At 61.9% G+C, this 11,237-nt stretch overlaps 1 protein-coding gene across 1 annotated transcript in view; it reads left to right on the top strand.

The window, feature by feature from the left end:
* The first annotated feature begins 1,070 nt into the window (after positions 1-1,070).
* Positions 1,071-11,237, top strand: part of ENG (endoglin) — a 35,494-nt gene continuing 25,327 nt past the window's right edge. The window contains exon 1 of the mRNA XM_056108785.1: positions 1,071-1,428. Within this exon, the coding sequence (XP_055964760.1) occupies positions 1,362-1,428 (67 nt within the window). The 5' untranslated portion in view covers positions 1,071-1,361. The remainder of the gene's footprint in view (positions 1,429-11,237) is intronic.

The following is an 11,237-nucleotide window of genomic DNA, read 5'->3' as shown; positions in this document are numbered from 1 at the left end:
CTCTAAAGTCTTGGTGGGCCCAGGCTCTTGGAGGCTGGCTGGAGGGTCTTCTCTCTCTGGAGCCCCCAGTTCTTCTCTTAATACCAGGGGTTCCTGCATAAAGGGGTGGGTGCAGTGAGGGGTGGGGCCTTGGGACGGGCCTCCTATGAGGGTCCCCCGAGACCCGTGACATCTGTGCCTCCCAAGTTCAGAAAGAGCTAAGCTGGGGTCCAGGCAGCCCTGGGTCTCCATTGTGCAGCTGGGGGTTACCTTAACTTCAAGGAGCCCCAACTCTTCGGTCAGCGGGAGACCTGGGTGGGGTATAGATTCAGAGCTGATCAGGGGAGTGCCTGGGTGGGTGGGGGAGGAGAAAGAGAGATGGGGGGGCCGGAAAGAGGAAGGGAGAAAGGCAGAGGGAGAGGGTCCCCCAGCTGCGAGTTGGGGTACAGGCTTCTCAGTCACCCCTGGGCTGCAGAAGTGCCTTAGAGATGACCCCAAGTTGCGCCTTTTGAACCGGAAGATGTCGACCCCCACCCCCCAGGGACAAGCGTGTGTGGCCCGGGCTGCCCCCCTGGTTCTCGAGGCCAGTCCGTGCCTGGGTGGACATAACCCTTGCTCATCACCAGCCTCAGTTTCCCTCCTGTCCCAGGGTATACCCCAGGGCATACCCCAGCTCCATCATCACCAGCTCTTAGCCCGTGGTGGGGGCTCATCTGCCAGGCTGGGCTCAGCGCTACCCACAGTCCCCGGCCAGACCCGGGCCCCAGAAGTCCCCAAGAGAGAATTTCAGTGACAGCGTTGGTCTGTGCCCCCCAGCCCCCGCATACCACCAGCCCTGGCGGGAAGGGATGAGAGGGGAGGGTGTGTGGGGCGATGAAGCCGGAGCCTGGACCCTCCCACCCCCCCACCCCGGCCCAGGGCCCCCCACCCAGCGACAAAGCCCGTGGCACTTCCTCTCCCCGCCTGGCAGGCCGCCTGGCCCGGCCCCTTCTCTAAGGAAGCGCATTTCCTGCCGCCTCTGGCCCGGCTGGATGAGCCCGAAGCTCCCACCGCTGCCGCTCAGACCCCAGCCTCCAGCTGCACCCACGGACCCCGACAGTCCCCGCAGCAGCTGCCACTGTCCACAGGAGCCGGCCGCCCCGCCCATCCAGCCCCCCTCCCCACCGGCCGCACCACCACCCCCCGGCCTGGCCCCGTGCCCCGGTGCCCACTTCTCCTGACCCCTCGGCCGCCACCTCAGAAGGCTGGAGCAGGGACGCCGCCACTCCGGCCGCCTGCTCCCCTTGGGTCCCCACGAGAGCCCACGCCGGCCCCCGCGCCCACCCGCGGCCCTGCCCCTGGACACCGGATAGGGCCCCGCACGCCGCGCCCGGCTGGACAGCATGGACCGACGCCCGCACCCCCCGCTGCTGACCCTGTTGCTGGCCCTCTACAGCCTCGGCCACACAGGTAGGTGCTCAGGGACCAGCCGGGGATATCGCGACGCCCCCCCCCCCAGATCCCTGCCCCCCCACCCTGCTTGTCGCCTGAGCTCTGCCCAGCGGTGTGGCTGGCCCCAGCCTGGCCCCCAGACCCTCCAGCTCCCCAGGAAAGTTGCATTTACTTTCTCTCTTCCCGCTCAGCACCCCTCCTTGTTGGCCCCCAAGAAGCTTGGGTCCCCATGTGCTGTGCGGGCCTGGGCGAGTCGCCTGCCATTTCTGGGCCGTTTTCCAGCTGCGGAAGGTGGTTCCAGGCTCAGGGCAGGGCGGCCCCCGGGCTCCGAGCTGAGCGGGCTTTGGCGGGCAGGGAGTCAGTCTGCTAGTCCCCGGTGCTTCTGGTGCATGTATGTTCACCGTCCCGTCCGACGCCCCCTCCCCTCCCGGAACCCCCACTTCGCTCTGTCTCAAGAAGGGTTCAGGGGGGGCTGGAGCGATAGCACAGCGGGGATGGCGTTTGCCTGGCACGCGGCCGACCCGGGTTCGATTCCCAGCATCCCATATGGTCCCCCCGAGCACTGCCAGGAGTCATTCCTGAGTGCAGAGCCAGGAGTAACCCCTGTGCAAAGCCGGGTGTGACCGAAAAAGAAAGAAAGAAAGAAAGAAAGAAAGAAAGAAAGAAAGAAAGAAAGAAAGAAAGAAAGAAAGAAAGAGTTCGGGGTTCAGGCCCGGGCTTGGGGTGCTGCGGGGGCCGTTCTTCCACCTGGGGGGGCTTCTTCCAACGTGTCTTCTGGTCTCAGCTGCTCCCTGGAACTGGCCCGCCGTGGGACTGAGGCCTGCCAGCCCCTTGTGGCCTTCACGGTGGGTCTCGCTGGGCCCTGCCCCATCTCCCCCAGGCCCCAGGGCGACCCCTGGGTCCCCTTCACTGGCTGCTGCCTTCAGGAACTCCCAGGGACTCTGGAGGCAGTTGGTGGGGGGGGTTGCTGCCGGACGCCCCCTACCCTACCCTCAGCCTTTAAAAATCCTCGCTCCCTCGCCACTAACGCTAGCGGCTCAAGGCAGGCAGGAAACTGAGTCTGATGCTGCGCAGGGATTTGACCCCCAGCCTGTGGCTCAGGGAAATGTTCGCTCCCAACCACGTAGGGTCCCCGTGCCCCTCTGGGCCCTCTCTCTGTGGGCCTTCAAGGTGGCTGGCATGCGGCCCACTGGACGGGGAAGGGGGAGGAGAGGGGACTTTCTCCTGCCCGCCCCCCATTTCTGGGTGAGATAACTCACTCAGAGAAGCATCTCGGCCCTTCGGGGTCTGGTTTCTAGGGGCTGGAAGGCCGTGACGCACAGATAAATCATTAGTAACCAGGGCGGGGTAGCTTTTGTCAATTTTCATGGGGGGAGTGAAATGTTCTCACCCGGCAGATCACGGTGCACCCCCTTATCTGGTGCTGACACCCCACCGATCAGTGTGATAGTCTCAGGAGCACAGACAATGACAGAATGAAGAGTAAGTGGAGAATGTGAGCTTAATGTTCACTGCCTTTAAGAATCCATCACTGGGGGCTGGAGCACAGCCGAGAGGGCATTTGCCTTGCACGCAGCCGACCCGGGTTCAGTCCCCGGCATCCTATATGGTCCCCCAAGAAGTGCCAGGAGTAATTCCTGAGTGCAGAGCCAGGAGTAACCCCTGGGTATCGCTGGGTTGCCCCCTACCCCCCCAAAAAAATCAATCAATGGAGGCTGGAGCCTTAGGACAGCAGGGAGGGCTCTAGCCTTGCATGCGACCGACCCAGGTTCGATCTCTGGCATCCCATATGCCGCCCCCCCGCCCCAGCATCATCAGGAGTGATCCCTAAACACATAGCCAAGAGTAACCCCTGAGCACTGCTGGTTGTGCCCAAAAACAAAGAAGAAAACACGCTTGACTTCCTTGGAAGTTTATGAAATGAAATGTCTGATTCTGGCTGATTTGAACACCCTGAACCTCGAGGGGTCTGCTCCCATGAGCAGGGTAGGAACAGCGGGGTAGGGAACATGTCAATGATTTGGCGGCTCTCCAGCATGCCACCCGGCCCAGCTAACTGACCGTCTGGGCAGCAGGAGCCCAAGGAGGACCCCTAGTGTGTGGGCTCAGGTGTGGGTCCAGGTCTCTGCGGTGGGCCAAGGGGGTGGGAGGGGACCCTCGTTCCTGATGGGGACGTGGTGAGCTCAGGTCACCACGTGAGCACAGGTTCCACACAGCGAGGCAGAACCTTCCAGAAGCTGCGGCTGCCTGTGGTCTCCTGAGGTCGGGCCGCATAGCTGGTGGCCCAGTTCAGTCAAGACACGTCGTCCCGGGGCTGGAGCGATCGTTCAGTGGGTAAAGCCAACCCGGGTTTGAACTCTGGCACGGTGTATGGTCTCCCAAGCCCCCTCTGGCATAATCCCTGAGCACAGAGCCAGGAGCAGGCCCTGAGCACACACGCCCCCACTCCCCCCCCACCAAAAAATAAACACGTGTGGTCCAGGGTGAAGAGAGAGTACAGGGTGTGGTGTGTGCCTTGGCATGACCAGCCCTGGTTGAGTCCCCAGAACCACCTGGGCTCCCCGAGCACCGAGTCAGAAGCCGCTCCTGAGCACTGCCAGCTGTGGGCCCTGGTTTTGTAGCAAAAACCTAACGCACCTTCGGGCCTGGGTGAGGCCCCGAGTGCCCATCCCAGACGTGGCAGCGGTTTCCCAGGCTGTCCCTCAGGCCTTGAGTGGGTCCCTGATCAGGAGCCCCCCAGCACTGTACCAGGAGGGACCCTGGCCCACCCCAAGCCCAGCAAACCCGAGTGTCCAGGCGCTCGGTCTCGGTGAGCAGAGAGCCCTGCGGTGGGCACTGGGCAGTGCCTGGCCTGTTGCGAGCAGATGTTGGGGGGCATGTTCGGTGCCCCAACAGCAGGGGTTCCACCTCTTCAAGAAGAAAGGGTGATCTCCGGTGAGGCTGTTTTCCAAGGGTCCACACTGTTTTTCTTTCCCTTTTGTTAACTGACGGGCCATCCCCAGCAGTGCTCAGGGCTCACTGGTGGCAGACTTGGGGGACCCCATGGGATGCCCAAGGGTCAGCTGCTCGCAGGGCAGGCGGCTGCCAGATGCGCGCTCTCTCTCTCTCTCTCTCTCGTGCGCGCGCACACGCGCTCGCTCACTCACTCGCTCGCTCGCTCTCACTCTCTTCCAGCACATCTCAGGTCCCCTCCCAGCAGTGCCCTGCCTGGTGACTCAGGCCTGGTGGCTCATCCCACCTGTGCAGCGGTGCTGGGGCTTCCCTGGGGTCACCCTCTACGGCGCTAGGGGTCAAACTGAGGACCCCATGCCTGCTAGGCATGCGCAGTTAGCCACCTGGCCCCTAGTTTTACTTTGTTGTTGTTTGGGCTGGAGCGATAGCACACGCGGCCAACCTCGCCGACCCAGGTTCAATTCCTCTGCCCCTCTTGGAGAGCCCGGCAAGCTACCGAGAGTATCTCGCCCGCACGCGGCAAAGACTGGCAAGCTCCCCGTGACGTATTTGATATGCCAAACACAGTCACAAGTGTCACAATGGAGACGTTACTGGGCCCACTGGAGCAAATCGATGAACAGTGGGTGGACAGTGACAGTGACAGTTGTTTGGGGGCCACACCTGCTGGTGTTCAGGGATTGCTCCTCCTGGCTCTGTGCTCAGGGGTCACACCTGGCAGGGTTCAGGGTGACCCTGTGGGGTGCCAGGATTCACACCCAGGTCCGCCAGTGCAAGACCAGTATTTTATCATCTTAACTGTCACTCCAGCCCCGATGTTGGCCTTTTTTTTTTTTTTAAAAGAACAAACTTGGGGAGGTGTTTTCAACGTAGCCTCACCACGGCTTTTCTTCAGGCCCTGCTCCGCACCGATAAGAGGGGAAATTCCCTCCCAGGGAATTTTTTTTCTTTGCACGTTGTGGGTGCTAGGGGTGTCTCCCAAGCAGTGCTCAGGACACCCAAGGTTCCTCGGTGATTCTCAGCCAGGCAGATTGGCGATTCAGCGCTGGGGCTTGGGGTCGTGGTGCCCCTCAGACCCTGTGACGTTGGGGGTCACAGGGTGCAGGGACGGCAGGACTGACCCAGCCATGTTCAGAAATCGGGGTTCAGCCACATGCACAGCAAGTGCCTTCACCCCTTCACCCCTGTACTCTTTCTGCAGCCGAGATTTTTGGGGTTTGGGTTGGTTTGGTTTGGGGGCCACACCCAACCATGCTCAGGGCTTTCTCCTGGCTCTCTGCACTCAGGGATCACTCCTGGCATACCTGGGGCAACCATATGGGGTGCTGGGGACCGAACCCAAGTTGGTCACCTGCCAGGCAAGCGCCCCTCTCCACTGCACTATGGCTCCAGCTCCCACAGCTCTAGAATGCAAAGGGGGTCGATATTTGGGAACTTGCATATTCTTCTCAGGTCTCCAAACTTCCTGTGTTGGCGGCATGTGGGCTCCATAACCACCCCAGGGCAATTCTGGAATGTTCTCTCCTTGTGAATCCCCTCCTGTCGACTGTTTTGGTGGCCGCCCCTTTTTTTAGTTACAAATGCCACCTTGGCACACATTTTCGAGACTTTTCCCTGTATTGGGGGGTTATTCTGGTTGGATGGATGCCCGGGGTGGGGGGTGCTGGGGTTCACCGGACAGCTAGGATTAAAGAAGGTGGAGGGCAGGGGTGGGGGGCCGAGTCTTGATTTGGAACTCTCAGCCCCCCGCCGCCTACCCTCTGCTTCCAGCCTGAGGGTGGGGGTGAGGAACTTTCTAGAAAGGGGCAGTGGTGCTGGGCAGAGATGACAAATACCCATTTCTTGGGCCAGAGAGGTAGAATGGGGGGTAGGGCTCTTGTCTCACACGCAGCCCTGGCCCAGATTCGATCCCTGGCACCCCCTCTGCTGCCCTGAACCACACCAGGAGTGACCCCTGAGCACAGAGCCAGGAGGGACCCACGAAACAGATGCTCCAGATCTCAGAGGCTTTATTCTGGGGCAGCTGTGCATTCGCCAGAGGGAAAGAGGCTGGACCAGGGGCCAGGATGAGCAGGGAAGGCGGGTCCTGGGACCAGTGGCCACAGGGATGAGGCCGGACTGAAGGTGACACAAAATGAGGAGCAGAGGGAGAGACAGTCACAGCTGGGTCCCCGCGGGCTTCCTGTGGGCAGGCGGGATCCCCTCTCCTGTGTCCTGGGGGCAGAGGGCGACTCTTTCTCTAGACCCATTTTACGGATGAGAAAACTGAAGCTGGAATGGAGGTGATGGGAGGGATCCTGGGGACGCTGGTGCTGGGAAATGTGCTCTGGTGGGGGGGATGGGTGCTGGGACAGTGTATGACCGAAACCCAACTTATGAACAGCTTTGTAAAGATCTGTCTCAGAGTGTGTCGATAATAAAATCTTAAAAGGAAAAAGGAAAAAAAAAAAAAACCGAAGCTGGGGCAAGAGGCAGGTCCAGATCTCTGCCCAGGCCGTCTGCTCCCTCACCAGCATCTTCCCCCGTGGTTGGGGGTCTGGGGCCTGCAGCTCACAGAGCTGACCCCTGGACGCCAGGCTGCCGTGGCAGGGGCAGAAGGGGGTTCTCTGAGGCTGTGGGGAGGGTCAGGGTGTAGTGGATGGCCCCCAACATTTATTCAGACCCTGTTGTGGGCGTGTCACAGGTACAGACCCTCTGCAGAGGTCAAGAAAGCAGGCCCTGGGGCTGGAGCGATAGCACAGCGGGAAGGGTGTTTGCCTTGCACGTGGCCGACCCAGGTTCGATTCCCAGCATTCCATCTGGTCCCCTGAGCACTGCCAGGAGTGATTCCTGAGTGCAGAGTCAGAAGCAACCCCTGAGCATCGCCGGGTGTGACCCAAAAAGAAAAAATAAATAAAAATTTAAAAGGCCCGTCACGGCCCCTGCCCCGGTGGCTGGCCCGGTGCCCTGACCAGGCCATGGTGATGCCACTGGGAGGTGATGAGAACTGGTGACCAGATCTGCTTGCCCCGGGCCCTTGGTGCCTTCTCCGCACCTAGGCTGTCCCTCCCAGCCAGAACGTACCTCTGGGACCTGGCGGGGACAGTGCCCTGCCCTGCCTTCCAGACTCCCAGACGGACCCCTGCTGGGGAGCTGCCCACTCAGCCTCTCACGCTCATTCCCCGACGCACAGGGCGGCTGACTCACGGAACGGTGGGGGGAATTGAGGCAGGGGAGCCAGCAGGCCCAAGGGGACAGTCTGCAGCGCCATCCACATCCACCCACATCTGGGTCAGGTGCTTGGGGGACACAGCGGTCTCCACCGTGCTCCTGTCCCGGAAGAATGTGCCGGTGCCCGCAGGGTGGACAGACGGGACTGCTTGAGAGCAGCTGTTCTAGAAGGACATTCAGACACTGGAGACCCCAAGAAGGAGGGGCGGGCTCCGTTCTGTTGAGACTCTGAGCAGTGGGTTGTTTTTTTTGTTTGTTTTTTTCTTTTTGGGTCACACCCGGCAATGCACGGGGGTTATTCCTGGCCCTGCACTCAGGAATTACTCCTAGCAGTGCTCAGGGATGCTGGGAATCAACCCATATCGGCTGCATGCAAGGCAAATGCCCTCCCCGCGGTGCTATTGCTCCAGCCCCAGCAGTGGGGCTTTGAAGGCTGAATAGAAGTTGGCTGGGATCTGGGGTCAGAAACGGCAGAAGTGGGGCTCGAGATGTGCTTGAGGAGAGGCTCACGTGCCCCCAGGGACTGGGCATGAAGTGTCAGGACAGTGGGTGCCAGTTCTGTGTGTACCTTGCACCCCCGAGGCTGCTCAGCCCTGGGGCCCCGCTTATGGGGCTGGCACTCAGGAAGCCTTCACCTGAGGCAGGGGCGTGGGAGCACCCCCACCCTATTCTTCAGAGGACACCAGGAGGCCCCAGGGCCTCTCCGCCCCTGTCCTTTACGCTTTCTGACTTTGCGGCTAGTTCCCAGTCGGAGGGAGGGGGGCCGGCTGCAGCTTCAGGCAGGGACCCCAGGCCCCCTGTGTATAGAGCCTGTGTCAGCCCCTGAGTGCTCCCTGGGGCCCCCCCATCACGGTCCTTTTCACAGAGTGGAGTACAGATGGCAGATGACAGGAAAGTTGGGTGAAGCCTTCCTGGGGGCTGTGACTGAGGGGTGGAAACTGGGAGATCCAGTTTTGGTTTGGGGGGCCACACCCAGCAGCCCTCCTGGATCACTCCTGGAGGGCGTGGGGGGACATTCTGGGTCCATCACATACAGATCACGGGCTCTCCCCGCCGGACTATGCTCCAGTCCCTGGGAGACCCGGGAGGTGATGAGTGAACCCTAAAATAAGCCCAGGCAACCAAAACAAGACAGAAACGATCAAACAGGCCCGGGAGAGGGTCAGCGGGCCAGAGTGCAAGCTTCGCACAGGGGGGCCCCATCACCGTAGGGTCCCTTAAGCACGGCCAGCAATGGACCAAATGCCCCCACCCCCATATACACCAAGTAAAACGAGCCAAGGGGACTGGGGGGGACTCACTTTGAAAAGTCCCTTTGGAAGAAGTCAGTGGTCAGAATGAAATCTCAGCCCATCGCGACCCCTCTGTGGCCACTCACTGATCAGTCCCACCCACACAGCTGGGCGACCTCTGGCCAACGCTCTCTCCCAAGCCTCACATCGTCCGGGTATAAAGAGCATCTTGCAGTGCTCAGACCCGGCTCCCTGCGAGCATGAGGGGAACTGAGAAGTCTGAGAAAGAGCGCATTGCCAGGAGGGCGTTTGCCGCGCGTGACCAACCTGGGATCCATCCCCGGCCTCCCAGTTGGTCCCCCCCACACACACCGAGCACTGCCAGGAGTCAGCCCTGAGCATCTCCAGGTGTGGCCCCCAGACCAAAAACACAAAAGGGAGCTCTGGGGCGGAGAAGGGAGGCGTTTGCTGGGGGCTGGCCGCTCTTCCTCCCCACCATCATCCTCTGTGGACCCCCAAGGCAAGGGGTTGTGGCCGGGCGGCCAGGCGGGGCGAGGAGGAAGCGGGAGGCCCCAGGGGAAGGCGACTGGGGCCCCTCACTCGGGCCCTGTCACCCAGGCCACAGTGGCGCCTCCTCTAGCCCGGTCCCGAGAGGCCCGGCGTTGCCCTTGGTGCCAGCGGATTGTTTTCGGCCGCGTGGGCCCGCCTCCGGCTCCGGGAGACAGGCCCGGGCGTCACACTCCCTGTCTCCCCATTCTCGTCTGCGGGGCGGGGGCAGCCAGGATCCGAAAAGGCCCCAAAATAAATGGGCCTCTTATCTGATCTCCCAGCATGGCCGTTATCTGATCATTACATAATGGCCAGGCCCGTGGCCTCTCCCGCCAGCTGACGGCAAGGAGGAGGTGGCCGGGGCGGCCCCCGCCGTCGGGGAGGAACTGGGGTTCCTGGAAGTCTGGGGAGGGGGTCAGGGAAAGTCCAAGGAAGGCACTGTGTGATCTGAAGGCTGGAGCCTGGGCCATGGGGGGTGGGGGGTGGGGATGTTGGGCAGGGGGGACCCTCCCCCAACGTCTCCCGCCAGCACCCTGATGCCTGCAGACCTGTCAGCTGAGAAGGGGCAGCATAGCATCTGCCAGCCTGAGACCCCCTGACACCTCCCTCAGGGGTCCCACACCTGCAGGTGTCTCCGCGTTCCTTCACCACCCACCCCCGCCCGTTATGGGGAGAGAATCCCGACGGGTCGGTTCTCCCCAATACATGCAGGGCTGTGGGTTCCTGTCCTCAAGGGAGGAAAGGGAGGAAACCCAGGTGGCAAAACCGGGTGTCAGGCCTCATTTAGGGTCCCTGCCCTCCCCAACCCTGGCATGGCCAGGCCAAGGCCAAGGCCCGCGGCGGCCACGTCCAACCTGCCTCACCTGGGGGGGGGGGGGGGGCTGTGTCCAGCCAGGCAGGACAGTCGAGACGGGGGTGGGGGAGTGGGGGGTGGGGGGGGCGAAGCCTCCCTGTGTGCCTCCCCCGGGGGCTGGCGTCGGCTGGACGTGTGGCCGGGCCCTCCGCACCCATCTTTGATCTCCAGGAAAACAGGAAGTGAGCGCGACAAGATGGAGACACTAACTTCCAAACAGTCTCCCCTTCGCTGTGTCCTTCCCTCCTCCGGAGTGGCCCCCCCCCCATCCTGCCCCCCCCCCCCCGCCCCCAGCCCCGGCACATTCCTAAGGACGAGGTGTAGGGGCCTCATTTCCTCTTCCTCCTTGCCCGGTCAGGGTGAAATTCCATTCCCTTCCCTCAGGACCTGTGCTTCTGGGCAGGCTGTGGGGCTGGCCTCCACGGCCTCCTCTGCCTCCTCTGCCGCCAGCCCCCAGAGTCGGTGCCCCCTGGCTCCTGCCATCTGGGGATGCGGGAAGGGCCCCACTCATGCCCACTCCTCCAGGTCCCTCTTGTCCCCTTCCTTCCAGGGGGGTCAGCCCGCCTGGACGGCTTGTACCCGGGCACAGACAGGGAAGTCACGAAGGAGGAGTAAACACACACACACACACACACACACACACACACACACACACTCTGCCCTATTCAATTCCAGCATCAGATAAACAAGGGAAACTTTCTAAGGGCACGCGTGTCCCATGTTCTAGTCGTTCTTTCAAAATACTTGCCGGGGTTGGGTGGGCTGGAGGGATGGTACAGAGGGTAGGGTGTTTGCCAGGTGCACGGCTGACCCAGGTTCGATCTCCGGCACCACCTAGGGTCCCCTGAGCTTCGCCAGGAGGGATCCCTGAGCCCAGAGCTAGGAGGAATCCCCCCTGAGCCCTTGCTGGGTGTGGTCCCCCCAAAAGCAAACAATAGAACAACACGCTCGGGGTGGGGACCCAGAGAGACGTCTCAGCCTGCTGAGTACACCCTTGGCCTCTCCGAGGCGCTGGTTCGAACCCCCCCAGC

Source organism: Sorex fumeus, unplaced genomic scaffold, assembly GCF_029834395.1.
Source record: "Sorex fumeus unplaced genomic scaffold, SorFum_2.1 ptg000233l, whole genome shotgun sequence".
Classification (NCBI taxonomy): domain Eukaryota; kingdom Metazoa; phylum Chordata; class Mammalia; order Eulipotyphla; family Soricidae; genus Sorex; species Sorex fumeus.
Note: the sequence above shows the minus strand (reverse complement) of the source record. Positions and strands in the feature narration are given on the sequence as shown.